Source organism: Mya arenaria, chromosome 1 (assembly GCF_026914265.1).
Source record: "Mya arenaria isolate MELC-2E11 chromosome 1, ASM2691426v1".
Taxonomy (NCBI): Eukaryota; Metazoa; Mollusca; class Bivalvia; order Myida; family Myidae; genus Mya; species Mya arenaria.
The window spans coordinates 4,629,037-4,647,362 of record NC_069122.1 but is presented as its reverse complement, the minus strand read 5'-3'; the positions used below and the strand labels follow the sequence as shown (position 1 = coordinate 4,647,362).

At 32.8% G+C, this 18,326-nt stretch overlaps 1 protein-coding gene across 1 annotated transcript; it reads left to right on the top strand.

Annotated features, from left to right (window-relative positions):
* Nucleotides 1–717: 717 nt before the first annotated feature.
* On the top strand, nucleotides 718–17,997 carry LOC128231224 (sphingosine-1-phosphate phosphatase 2-like). Its single transcript, XM_052943761.1, has 3 exons — nucleotides 718–1,548; nucleotides 7,775–7,864; nucleotides 11,417–17,997. The coding sequence occupies exons 1-3, from the start codon at nucleotides 913–915 to the stop codon at nucleotides 11,984–11,986; spliced, it is 1,296 nt and encodes a 431-aa protein (XP_052799721.1). The 5' UTR covers nucleotides 718–912; the 3' UTR covers nucleotides 11,987–17,997.
* Nucleotides 17,998–18,326: the final 329 nt, after the last annotated feature.

Sequence of the window (18,326 nt, the reverse complement as noted above, 5' to 3'; positions counted from 1 at the left end):
CAGTTGTTTCTTCTAAAATGTTTATTAAATCATTGGAAACTAAAAAGTAGTCAAGTTTACAGTGGATGTGAGGTTCTGTGTTCGAGCGCCAAGTTTATTGTATCTTGGGATGCTTTAGTCTTAATGCATCGCTTAAATTTGAGGAGCTGAACATTTCTAATATTTTGCTCTGCATTTTTTTATGAGTTCCAGTGTTGCCATTTTTCTTGTCTAGGTTTTAGTTTAAAATAGTAGTAAAGTTTCTCCGTATTATAAATGTTTTGTAATTGATGTTAAGTATATCATTTTCAAGTTGTAAGAGGTGATACCTTCTTATAATACCAAATTCGGAATTCAAGTGCCATATTGGTTGTATGTCGTCCTAACCGGAGTATTCTCATCTTTAGTAAATTGGCGGCGACATTAACACAAATACATATGCATAATGTGTGAATTTATCAAAGTTAACCCGAGAGGGACAGCACGCCCTATCGGTGTGGGTCTCAAACATGCGACTGCCGGAACACAAAGCCGACTGGCGGCTGGTTCTTTATCTGCACATTAAGAATACGTATGACTAAGAAACATGTTTAGTATCTCTATCGTAAATTAATTAGTTTGATAAGGGGAATAACCGATCCTATGAACAAAACCGGTCCGATCTTTTACACCTCACCGTTTTGACTTCAATTTCACTATAGGGTAGTGTTAACGGAAAATACCGAACAGGTACGATTATTTCCGTCGTTTGCTAGCCTTGACCTGCTGTGTCACGTGATACCGTTGGCGACTGTCAGGTACTGGATTCAGGTGGATAAAAATGAAATATTTTTGTTGTTTTTAACAATTATCGCTTAAGAAAGTCGAAATAAAGGTTTTAGCCATTGTTTGTGAAAAAACATCTTATTCGCACTGCAAATCTTCACGAGAGAAATGGGTATCGTCAACTTTTTGAACAGTCCCCAAATAGTCGCGAAATTTCAGAAAATATGTGGGGTGGAAGGTTTGCCGGATCAGATGACAGCAGATGAAACTGATGTCACTCCTGGTTACATGGGCGAGGAACAGTATGAAAAATATGTTAAAGTCAGGGACACTGAGAATTATGTACTTCATGGACGTTACAAGAACAATAATTCAGTGAAAACTAACGACTTGCAAAAAGAGGGCGTGCCCCCATTCAGTTCGGATGATTCAGATTCAGAAAATGGCCATAGCAGAGGCAAGCTGTACAAAATCACTCCACACAAAATCAGACACAAATGGGTTTATTTCTGGTTTAAGTTTGCATCTTTCTTTGGAGATGAAGAATTTTACCTTACCTGTTTACCATTTTTGTTATGGAATGTTGACACATATTTGATGCGCCAAACTGTCATAGTCTGGTCCATATCAATGTATATCGGCTCTGTGATGAAGGATATTTTCCAATGGCAGCGCCCTGCTACACCTCCAGTTGTGAGACTTGATGTAGACTTTGCCCAGGAGTTTTCATTACCTTCTACCCATGCTGTTGCTGCTTCTTCTATTCCATTTACAATGGCAATCGTCATCGTTGATCGATATCAGGTAATAAATGAGAATAAGGAGGTTTAAAATAAGACATCAGATGACTATTAAGTCCTGAAATCTAAACTCAACTTACAGTACATACCTCGCGGAACTACCACTTTCCTCGGTCACTCCGAGGGTTTTAAAAATTTATCATGGAAATCCGCCAAGTATGTTACCCGCTTTCCTGTCTAAAATCTGCCTAGTTTCACTGAGTTGCTCGTTTTCCGTGGAGGTTTTTTTGCAGGTAGCGCCTGTGATTGCGGGATCATGTTGATTTATTAACCTTAAAGAGGAACTCTGGATTGTATGCATTGCTATAGTTAGCATGTGTTAAGTTCTTGAGAACTTTAATTGGACTGGAGTAATGAAGGTGTTAAGTACCGTGTAAGTGCAGGGGTCGACACTAACCATTTTCCCAAAGGATCCCGAAGGGACACCAACATCTGAAATCAGGTGTCCCTTTCTGAAATTAAGAGTCCCTTCCATTTTTTACATTTTTTTTCATTAATGAGCCTGATTTAATATTAAATTGAACATACAAATCCAGTGCCTTTTACTTTTCAATTTGTAATTCAAGTATACACCATATTATACATGTTTTCAACAGCATGCAATGACAAGTTAGTTATAGCACAATATCACCCATGTGAACCTCTGGCAAAGGCAGAGAGGAAGATTTGGGTCTCAAGTCGGTAGATTGGGTTCAAAAGTGGTAGAATGTCTAAGTCACACAATGGGTACAATGTAAACAAAAACTTGATGTTGTTACTATTTTTAGATTTTCGGAATATACGCATTAAAAATGCCATGGTTCAGGGTCTTGTCAGATGTCATTGCTTTTGATTGAAAAGCAGTAGGAATAATACATCTGGCTTGTGAATCAATCAGACTGCCCAACAAGTGTAGTGCATACTGAGAGAGCAGACAACTGGAAAATAGTGTATGTTTATTTTCACGCCAAAATGTCATAATTTTTTTATCCATTGATTGAAGATAAATAATAAAACTTTGGGAATTTTATTTCTATAATGTTTTGATCAAGGCATAAAACAAAGAATGCTGAATAGTAGGATGGCTTCCCAGTAAACTAGTTCCGTAGGATGCCAGTCTTTTGTGCCGTAAATGTTACTGTAACAACTCGATGGTCGCATCATTAAGGCATTAAAGTCAGCAGTTTTGGCATATTTTTGGGCGGTTCTGACACATGAGCAAACTAGTTCACCATAATTATTGTACCGATTATAAAAGTCTGTCACCTCTGACACCATAATTATTGTACTGATTATTAAAGTCTGTCACCTCTGACCTTGTTGATAATGTAAACAACAAAGCGGAAGCGTTAACCCGCAAGCGCACTGTGAAATGACCTGTTTATTTATAGATTCATGACGTAATTATAGTGAAAAGGTCAGCCATACTTTCGCTTAAGTGTGTGCGACATATTAATATTAATATCTTTTTTACATGCACTGTCAAGAAAGTTAGGGGGACCCAAATTTAGGTAATTAATTCATGAAACGCTATTTATTTATTGATATTTAGCTTTTATCGGTCAAAATTTAAGTGTCCCGACAGAATACCGGACATTGAAGTTCAGGTGTTCCTCCCGAAAAATTGGTGTCCTCGGGATCCCGGGACCCCGTTAGTGTCGAACACCGAAGTGTGAATATTTTTTCTGTCATAATTTCTAAAGTTGTGTTATTTAACTTTTTTTCCCCACATTCTTGATAATACTTTCATCGTGTTGTTAATTATTGCGTTATAAAGCTATGGATCAAGGTAACTCATATTCAGGGGTTCAAAAATCGCCAATTTAATCTGTGAAGATATTGTCGTAATCATTATTCCCTTACTTCAAATAAAAATAATAAGGTAATGCGGCCATGGTAATTCTTCAGTCCACTGATCGGCCACGAAGGATTTGAGGGTGTAAACGCAGAGAAAAGCGGATATCAACAAACCAGATTTTGTGTCCGCAGTGCCAAAAATACGCCAAGTAAAACAAAAAGAGATTGTCCCACAAGTAGTGTACTGTACACAAATTTTGGTTGCTTATTATTGCCATCAGAACCAAAGTCATTTTTTTTCAAAATTAAAACTACCGGTACTCAGTTCTTCTGACCAATACAATGAGCGCTTTTCTCCAAATATAGCACCCTGTCACTTTTCTGCAGTACCCCGCCTTTTTAATATGGTTAAAACTGTATGTATCCATACTACTTGCAAAGCCAAAATTATGGCTAAAATGAATATTTGTTGAGTTGTCAGCATTGCATCACTGCTTGCTTAATGCTTACAATCAGTACTGTAGATTTTACTAACATTTTTTATTAAGTTTAAAACAACATTGTGATGTCAACTTAAGTCTTTTTCATTAGAATGTTGCAAGTGAGAAAAGTTTGACTGAGGCCTAAAAAAAATAATTGTGTGGTTAGGGTTACATCCTTTTCAAAAATAGGTAGGGTAGGTAGGCTTTTTATATTTTTTTTATTATGCTTTATATAAGAATATCATTTTCATCATTGGAGAATGGTGTTAAAGTTGTCTTCTGTATAAGCAATTTTTATTTTTTTTAGTTTTTCATTTTTTTTTAAACTGACTATAAAAACGGTAGGGTCGGCGCCTATTCTGTAGGTAGGGTCGGGTAACCCGAACCAAATGTTGTTTTTTTTAGGCCTGACCATCTATCAGTGTTACTGATACAGTTAGGCATTGGTTGAGGGTATGCATGTAAATTAAGCAGTTGTCATTACAAAGTGATAGTGTCTAAGGCTGGGCGTAAAAAAATACTTTTGGTTTAAGTTACCCGACCCTACCTACAAAATATATGCTGACCCTTCTGTATTTATTGGTTAAGTATGTGTTTTAATATACATGTAGTTCAAAAACCCTTTATAAACTGTATAAGTTTTATACAGAATATAATATTCTTACATAAAGTGTAATGAGTAAAAACAAAAAAAAACTACCTGAAAAGGATGTACATTACCCTTAACATTTTTTTTTTTGGGGGGGGGGGTGTGAGTGCATTGCGGAATTTGCAAGGGTAAATGTTAGGCTCTTTCATATGATTTGAATTTCAGACTAGCATACATGTCATATACCATGACTCATGATTGAAAATAAAATTTATCTTAATATAATCTTATACAGGTCTGATTAAGGAGTACAGAAATATATACAAATACTATTACCACTACTTACTGGAATTCACATGGTAGACAACCCAAGAAAATTTCAGAAAATCAGATTTTTTTTATTTATCAAGGGTATAAAAAATCTCTAGGGTCACAGCGTTTTACCAGGTTGGGTTTGGTTTGCCCTAAATACAGGTGTTTTTAGGCCTTCAGGAGTGAATTTTAATTAATGCCAGCTCTGTCCTACATGACCAGTGAGTGTACAACACAACTGTTTACAAAAGAGTCACTTGCAACATTGAAAACCTTTCAAAGTCTCAATAGCTAATCAATAGACCTTTCATTCAATACCACACTCACCTAGAGTCATCAAGCCGAAGCATAATGTTTTTCTCCTAGATATTAACCTCAATCATGTGGCACGTCTTCATGGTCTGTTTATTTTAATTGATTGATATCTCTTGTCTCTTGTATATTTGTTTAAATGGAACATTCATTATTATAATAATTACAGTCCATATTTTGTTTATTTAAAATACATTATCTTAAAATTATTTAAGATATTAGTTACATGTATGTATTTCATGTGGCGAAGTCTCAGTTAATGGCAAAAACAGTGTTTAGTAACCTGGGGAGACACTATAAACCAACACATTTTGTAATTTATAAGATTTTAACCAGTCCATGATAGTCCTCTTTTTTGAACTTCCAATTTTATGTTTCAGATTGGTCTTATCAATTATCATAATATAGTTGAAATGCATCCAATGTTAAAGATATATGTTTAATTATACAAACAGTTCCACTATCTTGGTAATTGATTATATTCCAGGGGTTGATCAGAAAGCTCAGTCCATTAGGTCTGGGTCTGATACAGTGGTTGCAGGTTTGAGTCCCAGTCTGGGAGTTTCTAAACATTATATACTCATTGCTTGGTATATTATATATGCATGTATATATACATGTTATCATCCGAGGCCAAGTGTTTGTTTACTTGTTTGATTACAGTTGAATTGATTTCAATATATTTAAAAATACAGCAAAAAATAATAAGTTGCAAATTAAGGTTTCAAAAATAAGGCTTTTCGAAGTTTCTTATTAACTGCTTGCAAAAACCGCCCGCAAAAAGGTGAACTTTGTTCTAAGTATCTTTCTAAGAAGTTCCAACCCAGGGTTCTCAATAATTTTGAGTTGAATTCTCTCAATTAGTAATGAAACCGACCATGCAGCGTCTACTTCTGCTACTTAAAATTCACTTATTTTTCCAAATTTGAACTGGCAAAATTGCCATTTCAACCATTGACTTATAATTCTGGCTGCCAGCCTGTTCTTATTGAGAACACTGACAACCCACAATGGTTTTAAAGCTTTTAACATTCAAATGTTGACAACTTTCATTTCAATGTTGACATTTTTGAGACTTGTGTTTATGTAATGGATCATTAAAACTAAACAAAATTGAGAATGCTGTGATGCCTGTGGAAAAAACAACTAAGTAGAAGTCTCAACATATGTTCAAAGTCCCTAATGATTATGTAATTACTCTTAGACTTGATTGGGCAAATTTTGCCGGGTTGGCATGAAATTGTTTGGTGACCATTATGATTGTTAACAGTCCAGTCCATGATGATTGGTAAAAGGCCAGTCCTTGATCATTGTTAATTAACAGCGCAGTAATTAATGATTGTAATCAGACCGGTCCTTGATCCTTGTTAGCAGCCCAGTAATTGATGATTATCAACAGTATGGTCCTTGATGATTGTTAACAGTCTGGTCCTTGATGATTGTTAACAGTTTGGTCATTGATCATTGTTTACAGTCTAGTCAATGATGATTGTTAACAGTCTGGTCCTTGATGGTTGTTAATAGGCTTGTCCTTGATAATTATTTACAGTTTGGTCCTTGATCATTGTTAAAAGTCTGGTCATTGATAATTGTAACAGTCTGGTCAATGATGATTGTTAACAGCCTGGTCAATGATGCTAATTTACAGTCTGGCAAATGATTGTTGTTAACAGTCTGGTCATTGATGATTGTTAACAGCTTGGTTCTTGATCATTGTTAACAGTCAAGTCATTGATGATTGTAAATAGGCTGGTCCTTGATGATAAATCAACAGCCAGTCCTTGATGTTTGTTAACAGGCTAGTCCTTGATGATTGTTAACAGGCTGTTCATTCATCATTGTTACTAAGAGCTATTAAAGATTTTTAACAATATGGTTCATGATGATTGTTAACAGTCTGGTCAATGATGATTGTTAATAGTCTGGTCAATGATGATTGTTAACAGTTTGGTCAATGATGATTGTTAACAGTTTGGTCAATTATTATTGTCAACTGTCTGGTCCTTGATGATTGTTAACAGTCTGGTCCTTGATGATTGTTAACAGTTTGGTCATTGATCATTGTTTACAGTCTAGTCAATGATGATTGTTAACAGGTTTGTCCTTGATAATTATTAACAGCTTGGTCCTTGATCATTGTTAAAAGTCTGGTCATTGATAATTGTTAACAGGCTGCTCAATGATGATTGTTAACATCCTGGTCAATGATGATTGTTTACAGTCTGGCTAATGATTGTTGTTAAAAGTCTGGTCCTTGATCATTGTAAACAGCTTGGTCCTTGATCATTGTTAACAGTCTGGTCCTTGATGTTTGTTAACAGGCTAGTTCTTGATGATTGTTAACAGGCTGTTCATATATCATTGATAACAGTCCAGCTATTGAAGATTGTTAACAATATGGTTCATGATGATTGTTAACAGTCAGGTCAATGATTATTGTTAACAGTATGTTCCTTGATGATTGTCAACAGTTTGGCTCTTGATGATTGTCAACAGTTTAGCTCTTGATAATTGTCAACAGTTTGGCTCTTGATGATTGTTAACTGCCTGGTCCTTGATCATTGGAAACCATTCAGTCCTTGATTGTTAATAATTTGGTCTATGTTTGTTTACAATCTTGTCCTTGATAATTGGTTGCCATCTGGTTGTTGATGATTTGTTATAGTCTGGCCAATGATGATTGTTGACAGTAAGGTCTTTGATGATTTATAATGGGTATCTTGAAAGAGACTTTAGTATGAACTGTTTTACTATTTCAGGTTCCAGCTGAGGTTGCGTTTGGTGTTGCAACAGTTTGGTGCCTGATGACGTGTGGTAGCAGACTCTACCTAGGCGTTCACTCACTACTGGTAGGTATATGAAGGGTAAACTTGGTGTTCTGAGTGTAAGATTGAGGGTAACATTTTCAAGACAAGTCAATAATATCACTTCAAACTCTCATCTCATATTTAAACTTTATTTTAGGAATCTGATTGCCAGACAGTTACAGAGTTTATTGGTGAATCAACATGACTTTGTATACATCTGGTACATAACAGAATTATTTGATGAAAATAAGACTTATATTACCTGCCAGAATGGACATGACTGCAAACATAATACCAATAAATGAGTTATCAGTTTATAAGACTGACCTCTTTCATTAGAGTTCTGTTAAGGATAGCAAGGACAATCTTAATTAACGCAAAGCCAACATGAAAGTTTCCCTGGGCACAGACGTTGGTTATTTCATTAATTATTTAAAATAGTACACAAACTTTGTCAAGGTATACATAAAACTCTTTCATGCCCTATTATAGATCCTGATTGTATTGACCCGTCACCTTTTAAACTCAAATATTGACCATAAATGTGTAGTGAAAGTTAACAATTAAAAACATTATAGTAAATTTAGGATTAAACTCCTTTAGAAATCAGAGTACAATTCAATTATATGGTTTTATCAAAGTATTGTTAGGAACAATATGAAATGAGATGATAGTAAGGGATAATACCAGTTTGTTATATTTTATGTGAGATCAAGGAACAAAGTCTTAAAATACACCTGTAAGAAGGTCTGTTGAATACTCTATAGCTACTTGAATGTTTGTATACCTATAGCTACTTGAATGTTTGTATACCGGTTAATGCTACAGAACCATATTTCTTCCCATCTTTTGTTTATCCAGTCAGGAGCAGGGCACTCAGCTGAGTGATTAAAAATGTTCAGCAAGCCAGAGTCAAACCTGCACTAACAAAACAACAATTGGGTTTTGTTTGATAATTATACATTTCTATGTTATAACTTTATCAAAATATAAACAATTAATATTTAAGCTTGTCATTTCTTTAAAATGAATTTGTCAGGATGGTGTGTATAATGGAGCTGTTTATTATGAGTATTGTGTGCATTTTAGTATTTTGAAATACTCAAGTCAAGTCTTGGTCAGGTTTCAAGTGAATCAGGATAAAACCTGACCGTTTACTCGTATTTAACTTCATTAGTGAAAGTATGATTCAATGTCACATGTTTACAAGTGCTTTATTGTTGTGTCACAAACTAGTTGAATAGTACATGCATAAAGCCACAGTTTCATTGATGATAAACATAACTTTAAATGGTGGCGACTGCTCTAAGTAAGATAATAATAAGATAATAAAAGTACTGTACATAATTTAAATCAGTCAAGATGTTTTTATATCATAGTGTATGATTTAATGATAAAACTTCACCTTAAAAAAGATGGGGTCTAGTCAGAGATAAACTATCATTTTAACTGATAAACAAATCAAAGACCTTGAACCTTAAGGGCCTACATGTTTGTTTTGTTAAAGCTTTGGACCATACTAAACTAAGTCTTTATCTTTATTCATAGTACTTATGCCAGTTTTGTTGTCAACCTACGTGATTAAGTTTGTTGACGTAAATGTATATAACTGATGAAATACTACATTTATTTTGTCATCAACAAGAGGTTGAACCTGATGAACGATTTATTTTATCTAATTCATTAACCAATAAATAGCACAGTGGCAAGTCGGACAGTCACTGGAGTTCAAAATATGATATTAACATTTCACATGCATTTGAGTCATATAAAAAATGTCCAAGTGATCTTACATTTTTGAAAGTCCACTTTAATAATTAAGTCAGGCTAATTCTTTTTACTTGAAACTTACTTTTCAACTTACATTCCAAATAAAGTTCCATACTTTGAAAATATAAATCAACATTATAATTAAATTATTGTAGATTAAAATGCCATGAATTTATTACATCTATTTTAATTTTATGATATCATCTGCTAAATCCAATTAAGCTTCATGATTAATGTCAATAATTACGCCTTGTCATACATCATGATTTAGAAAAATCACAATTTTTATCCTAGTTAGGCTGTTATTATTATAGTTACTTTTCATTACAATCTAAATAAACATTAAGAAAAGGAGTTTATTCAGTGAAGTTTTGTTTGCTAAATCCAGCTTAAGTTTTGTTATTAATGTCAATAGTTATGAAATGATTGTCATGAATTACAATAATGTTTAAGATTTTATCACTGTCATTTGTATATATATATATACATGATGTAAAGAGGTTTGTTTTTTCTATGGCACTGTATTTGCTTTTACCTGCCTGGTTACAGAAGATTTTGAAATATCAACCTGACGCTTATGGACAAAGAATCACTCTAATATTATCGAATGTTAAAATGTGTGAACTGATTAGCTTGAACCATTTTGAAATGTTCAATGTTAATGGATTAAATTGAGCTATTTTTATGTTTTAAGTTCTATTTATATATGTAGATTGAAAACCTAATACATGTTGCTTGATTATAACGTTTAAGCCTAAGAGTTATAGGAGGGTTACACACCATGCTGTAGGAAGGTCAACAACCTGCCCTTATTTTTGTTGCCCATTTCTGCCCTGACCATGAGACCAGCATGAGTGATTATTTACTTTGTTTTGTTTAAGAGCTAGTGATAATTGTGACTTCAAATACCCTGAAACATTACATATCTGGCAGTTAAAACCTAAAACTACTGCAATTAAACACACTTTTTTTGTCTAAATTGTATTTAATTTCTTCACTTCTCTATACTAAAACATGTAGCCTTTTTTACCTTATTTTATCACCCTGTTCTTATTATGTAGCACCATGCCCTGATTTGAAAATCTTGTATAATCTTCAGGTTTCATGTTACCTAGCTTGTTCAACATATTAATTGTCTTGCATTGTAAAGCCGAAATAAATTTATCAGATTTTGATTTAATGCCATATTGTCTGTCATAATAACCACTAAAGGAATGAAATAAGTAAGCCTTCTCTTGATAAAAGCATACCCATCCAGTACCTATATTCCAATGTAACATAGATAGGGTAGATGTAGATAACATATTGCCATTATTGTGAAAAACTATATTTAGAATACAACCTACATTTTAAGCGAATGAAATTGGAGATGGGCAATCATTAAGTACTAGACTTAATCATTAAGAATTTTGACTTTTGCCGGTGTTTCAAAACCCGCCTAGTGCCACTCATCCAAAACACACACCCTGCGGCAGAATTTGTGGTGTCAATGCATCAGCCGATGAGGTTGTAATCTAAACAGAAATGACCTGCTACGCTCACTCCGCTTATTCATAATCATGAAATGTCATACTGTAATGATAACATAGTTACATATATAATGAAGCACTGTTTAAAAAACAAATCCATTGCATTTGTAAACAAAGTCGAGTACATATAAGTTCATTATCTTCTGTTAAATATACTTATTCAGCTCTGCTATTCAGGCTCTGACCGTCATCAAAAAAAATTACCATTGCAGCATCCTGGGTTTGCACTACTTTTGACCACTGTCTCGATAAACTATTTTATATTAATTAATCCTACCCTGTTACTTTCTTGCAGGATGTTGTATGTGGCTGCCTGATCTCCCTGATGGTTGCCATGGTGATCTTGCCATTCCGTATCCAGATAGACTGGTTCATTCAGACGAGCCCTGCATCCCCCATTGTGCTGCTAGCTCTCTGCCTGGCATTCTCTACCATTCTCTACCCTGCCCCGGAGATTGGTAATAACACCCGTGGAGATGCGGTGAAAATCATTGCCACAACAACTGGGTGTCTCCTTGGGCAGTGGGGGAACTACTTTAACGGCATGACAACCACGGTTGCACCCCCTGAGGAACTATTTCCAATCTTCATGCCAACGCTTAAATGCGTTGCAAGTGCAATTTTAAGGTTTATGATCGGAGTTTTAACTCTGGTACTAGTTAAAACTGTGGTTCAGACGGTCACATTGAAAGGAGTATTGGCTTTCTTCAGACTGAGGAAGACCGACAAACATCTGCCGAAAGTTCAAGTTCCATACAGATTTATAACATACATGACCCTGGGTATCATCATCAGCTGGACAGTTCCCATTCTGCACACCAAGTTCGGTCTGGGGAGGTCTGGCATTTACATGGAAGTTCTGTAAAGGCTGTTTATATTATTAAATTAATATTTTCAAAACTTATTCATCATGAGCAAATCCCTGTGTACTTGAGCAAATTCCCAATGTACTTTCATGTAGATTGAATTAGAAATAGTTTTAAGTGTTTGTGATAGTGTGTATGTGTGTGTGTGTGTGTGTGTGTACAGTTATTTTGTCTGATTTCTATTAATTAATGAAAAATGTTGGTGTTTTATATGTTTGAATTAAGCACATTTTAACTGACGTCAATATTGCTTTTTTGGAAATTCCCAAATCATTGGTTTATATGAACAATCTACAGGGATTACATTAATTACAGTAAATTTGTTTAAATTTCACTGTCAAAATGTATGGGGAGTAATTGGTTTTTCTTCGTCAACGTGAGCTAGAGTTCTCTTCAAAAACAGGCATCTTTTAAAAAAAAAATCGGAGCCACAAACTACTGAAATTCATCCCCCAAAAGAGACAAATTAAACGGCAATAGAAAATTAGGGTCGGTGCCAAAAATAAGGGTGAATTGGTAAACTGAATACAAATATATTTTTATGCCTTGTTTTATTAAAATTTAATAGCCAAATGTTTCTTTTATATTCTTGATAAGCAATTTTGCATGTGTTTGTTTATCATAGTTGTATGATTATATATCGACGAATTTCTTACAGGTTTATTGGTTTCGCCAAAGATCAAAATTGTTATGAATTAATTACTAGTAATTAAAATCATTGTGTGTTTACTATCCTTTTCTTGGTTGATATTCTGGTGGCCATCTAGCCTACAATTTGTTTAAATGTTTGCTCCACATTGACATATATAAGCTCAACAGTTTAATCGTTTTACTTTTATATATATGAAATCCCTGCACCTACTGAATGCTATTCCATAGTTTACTTGTTATCGCATTTGGCAGTTTGTTAATGTCATGTTGTTTTGAGTTTATTTTTAAATTTCATAATAGATCTATTCATGTGTAAAATGGTCATTGAATTGTTACATGTAAATGTGGTTATGTGTGTGTATATTGAACGAAAATAATTTTACATCAGCAGCCAATTGTATAAAACAGATTTTTTTTTTTTAATTTGGTCATTTGAAGTTAGCCAAACTGTTTTTTGATTGGTCAATATTTGTCAAATGATTTTAAATTACATTTAACCAATTAATTTATTTAAATGTGCAACGAAGCTTGGAGATAACCTGTGGGCAATTTATCAAACATGTATGCAATTGGCTGTGTTATGAAGCAGAAAAGTTACCCTTTGCATTATTTCTAGTCCTAACAAAAATAAATCTGTACCTTTTATTATATTTTTATACTGTTGTGGCTTGAAATAAAAAAAAAAATATTGTAAATTATGTATACATGTAACTAATACATTTACTGTAGATAAGCTTTTACTTATATGATTATGTTGACATGTACTAGTTGTTTCTTATATTTGGCTAATTGCAATTTTAAATTATTATTAAAACTGTTGGCATATTAATACCTAGTAGTAAAGCTTAGTTCATGTATGGCTTTTATGTTGCAATACATGTTAGTTTAATAGCATGCTCAATTTGTATATACCTCTATGTTAAAATTTAGTAAAAGTCATTTCATTTGAATTTAGTTGCAAGATCAAAATTTATTTCACTCTTGATCACAGAAACTGAAAGCTGTTCAACTGTTATAAAATAACATTTATATAATGTTAGATTATTTTGAGGGGTGATCCAAAAGTTCCTTGACACATCTAACAGTGTACCGACTGATATCAAACATCTGTACGCCATATTTCATGTTTATTTCTACATCAAACTATACCCATAACACCAACAATCTTATTATTCATGTAAGCCTAGAAATGACTCTGGCCTAAATAGTGTTTGCATTTTTGTACAAAAAATGTACCAAAAAAAAATTATAAAAGTTTTCATGCTTTCTGTATATTCAGTTATTTATCTAGTCTTGTGCCATTTGTACAATTTTTTCTTACATATCAATCATAATGTTTATTTTGGAATGATTCAAATGCTATGTTATATCATAATCATATGTGTTTGAAGTATGCTAAATAATAAACAACTGTTACACGTATTCTAAAAGCTGTAAAATCATGTATGAACATTGATTGGACCTTCTAAAATATCAAAACACATACTTTATGTTGAAAATTATATCTAAAACATGGTTTGAATTGAACATTATGGATACTCCATACATCTAGAATAGTTATGTTTATCTAGTAAGAGATGTTTTTGTTAGTGACCACTTTTTCACCCATATCCATTAATTGCCAACACTGCAAAGGCTTATTTAACACCTCCATTATGATTGTTTTCCATACAAATGATCGTATGTGTTTAAATGAGGCTTCAAAATAGGAAAACTTAATATTTTTCTCTGAACAAGAGCAATTTATCAGCAATATTTACACTGCAACATATTACTGAGGATTATCAAAAAAATACCCGAACAAATTTGAAAATATTTCATTTCAAATGACTGGTTTAAACAAAGCAACACGTTTCAGTGTTTTAGAAACATGTTTTTTTAGATTCTTTTTTAAATTCAATCTTAAGTGGGTGAATTATTGGTTAAGTTCACTGTCAGTTTAGTGGATTTTGATTATACATATCATTTAACTGCTTTGTAGATCAGGAACCTAAATGTTTTCTATTATATAGGGGTTCTAAAGTTCAGTAACTACCAATATCACTCAAGTCCCTTGAGAGTAATCACCCTTTGATTATAGAAATTACCTAAAAGTTGTATTGTTCGATAAATAACTTTAGAAGCCTTTCTCCGATTATCACCAAATTTGGTCAAAATGTGTATGGACGTAACATCTCTGACAAGTGCGACAACCAGCCATATTGCTTGTGACACTTGGTCAAAATGTGTATGGACGTAACATCTCTGACAAGTGCGACAACCAGCCATATTGCTTGTGACACTTGGTCAAAATGTGTATGGACGTAACATCTCTGACAAGTGCGACAACCAGCCATATTGCTTGTGATGCTTGAGAGTTATCACCCTTTAAAAATAGAAATTACCTAAAATCAATAACCATAGAAGCCTTTTGACCAATCATCATCAATATTGGTCAGAATGTGAATTGGCATAAAATCTCGGACAAGTTCAATAACCAGTCATATTGCTCTAGTCAATGAATTTTTTGCTCTTGATTATAGAAATTACCTAAAATCAGTCTTGTCCGATCAATAACTTCAGAATCCTAAATTGTCCAATCATCACCAAATCGGGTCAGAATTTTTATGGGCGTAATATCTCTGACAAGTTTGATAACAGCCATAATGAATCCTTCATACTTAAACAGACTCTCAGCTTGTTTTTAGGATTGACTATTATCAGCTGTTAAAATCCCTCATTTTATTATTGTTTGCTGTAAAAGTTCATTGCTTATGTAAGGGATTGCAGGTATTTGAAATATTTTTTTATAGCTTTTGGATTTACATTGTTACCTTGTTTTCTAATAACATTTTGTATGATTGAATGTGAAACTGACCATAATAATTATCATTATGTGATTATCATACGTGGCGTGTGAGCGAATACGAATATAAATCGAGTATGCTAAATATGATTCCATGGATAAATTTATATCCTAAAATATATATTAGATATGGTAAGTTATGTATAACTTTTTATTATAAAATGGTTGTGATTGTAATGTTATCTCCATATCGAGGCAAATTTGCTGCTAAAGTATTATTTAAATTTTGTTCAAGTAATTATAAAGTGATTTTGATATGACAACTCACTAAAAAAATCAGGGGCCGATTTCTTGAAACTATCTTAAGTCTGTTATAACATGATTCACCTAAGCTTATTATTTTTGTTCTTCTATAATATCGGTAATATTTGATTCTTTGAAACTTTTAGACTTTTAATGGAGGTTATCTGGCAGATAATCACAATAAACTAATTTTTATTGATTAAAAACAAGTTTGAGAATGAAATTTTGCTTATCAAAATAAGCTACTTAAGCCTTTTAAACTTGAGAAGTTTCGAGAAATCAGGGCCAGATGTTAAGTTTCCTGTTGATTTTACATTTATTTCCGTAGCTGTTTCTAATTTGAAGTTGATTGTTTGAAAAAATACTGTTAACTGTTTTTTCATTTAAAATTGATTGTTTGAAAAATCATTTTCATTCTTTTCTTGTTAAATCAATTGTTCATTGTTTTCTGTACGGTATGGTACAAGTATAGTGGGTCTACGTAGGTTAAAGAGAGTTCATTTGAGTCTGCAACCTTAAATAGCAAGATATAAATGAAGAAGTTCTATTTTTGCAGATATTTTCATCTGGTAAATGATATTCAGGGACCTCCATTTTTGTACAAGATATTGAAGCAACCTTACATTGGTCTCAAAAAGAAAAAAAAAGTTGAACTGTGTTAACCCATCACTCAGTGTTGTATTTCATGTTCATACGCAGACTCACTATACATGTAACCCCCTGCCTTTATATATTTTGCCTGTATTGTTATGCTTTTTATGAACCGCTTTATACACCACTATCATAAGGGTTGGAATATCAGAATTCGAAAGGAATGTCCTATAGCAAACAGGTTTTAAATGACATAGTTTTTGTGTCTTGTGGTAAGAAATTCATTTCTTGGAAGTGTTTTGCTCTAATGTGTTTATTACAATTTATATTGTGTATTATAAGAAATAAAAATCTTAACTAAGTATGAACCTTCAAAATCTGGGTGTTTGAAGCTTTTGTTGGATTTGAAACTCCCTGACTTGAATGTATTGACATTTGCTTGAATTCATGAAACAAAACAATGCAAAATGAGGACTTAATATCAATATACATATGAAATATCAGGTTGATATCCCGTTGTATCAGGTTTAAAACTGGCTTGAATGAATTGACAATTGCTTGAATTCATAACATAAAACAATGCAATATATGAGGACTAAATATCATTATACATATGAAATATCAGTAAAGCATTCCATTTCATTATAAGTCATATATTTTTAATTGTTTATATGATTTTATATATATAAGTTTGTACCAGCATTATTAAACAGAAAACTATAAGTTATAAATATAATATTTAGATTGTTTTGATATGGCCTACAATTAGTATGTTTAATTTTTTCTTTGTTAGGAAAGTTAGGCTGGATAAAGTTTTTCAAAAGTTCATTAAAAAGATCATCATAAAATCAAATGTGTTAAGTGCAATAATGCCAAAAAATACCTTGTAAAGACGCGGGTGTTTTAAAACAAAAACAGATTTACATGAAACTTTGATATTTTTTGGCCTAAGCTATTATAATTTTCATGCCTATGATGCAGTGGCATATATTCAATAACCTTTTGATCAACATTCCATGTTCTAATTTTAGAAATGTAGCTACTATTTAATGGATGAGAATATAATTATGCTGTATATTGTTATAAAACTGAGCCAAAGAATATTTCTTAGCAGTCTGGAACAAATTTCAGGGTTAGCTTGTCTTAATTCACTGCTTTATGTCATACTGTAGATAACTACACTGCTTATATAACACCTGTGTTTTTGTTGTTTGTATACATTTTATTCTGCACCGTGTGTAACATTGATCATATTTCAAAACCAGTCATTCGTGAAGGCTTAGGCTATAATGTTAGTCGACACAATTGATAAACGCATGATAGATAAATGACATATTTTGCTTAAAATTATTTCTGACATACTTGTTTTCCTTTATATCATGTAATTACGAACAGAATCCACACAGCAATGCAAATTATAAACAAGTGGTTTACCAATTATTATTTTATTTTTCATTTCTTTATAATGATCAAGTTGAGTTGAAAATGAAAGTGTTAAATACTCCTGTACTTATTAATGCATATTATATTTTTATTTGTTTTATATTGATTTTAGTTGTATTGAATAGTTTGATTTTGTATAATTTATATATAGCTGATACTAACTTTTTCCAATTAAATAAAATAATATGTTTTATCAATTATTGATCATATTCAAATAAATAAAAATCCGTAAAAGTTTACGTTTGTTTGTTGAAAATGTTTTCATTTGATTGTACTCCTTGTGTGTACCTGTATTGGCCAGAAGGTAAGTATATCATCAGATTGTTTTCAGTCCTGTTCATCATATAACATGTTCAGGAATGTGGGAGTGATGTATTACTAAATATCCGTTCTCCCTAAAAAGGTTGTGGGTTCAATTCCCACCGGGGGTTCCTTCTCAAGACCTTTCAAAGTGAACACAAGTTCTGGTTTGTACCCAGGAAAGAGACTCCAGCATGGTTTTATAAGCTATCAGTATCAACATCTGTCACATTCCAGCTAAAATATGTTCGAATAAGCTACAAAGA

Bases quoted from the DNA above. Each gene is read 5' to 3' on its own strand.
- LOC128231224 (XM_052943761.1), top strand. From the start codon at position 913: ATGGGTATCGTCAACTTTTTGAACAGTCCCCAAATAGTCGCGAAATTT. The intron at 1,549-7,774 runs GTAATAAATGAG...TTACTATTTCAG, and splicing joins TCATCGTTGATCGATATCAG to GTTCCAGCTGAGGTTGCGTT. The intron at 7,865-11,416 runs GTAGGTATATGA...ACTTTCTTGCAG, and splicing joins TAGGCGTTCACTCACTACTG to GATGTTGTATGTGGCTGCCT.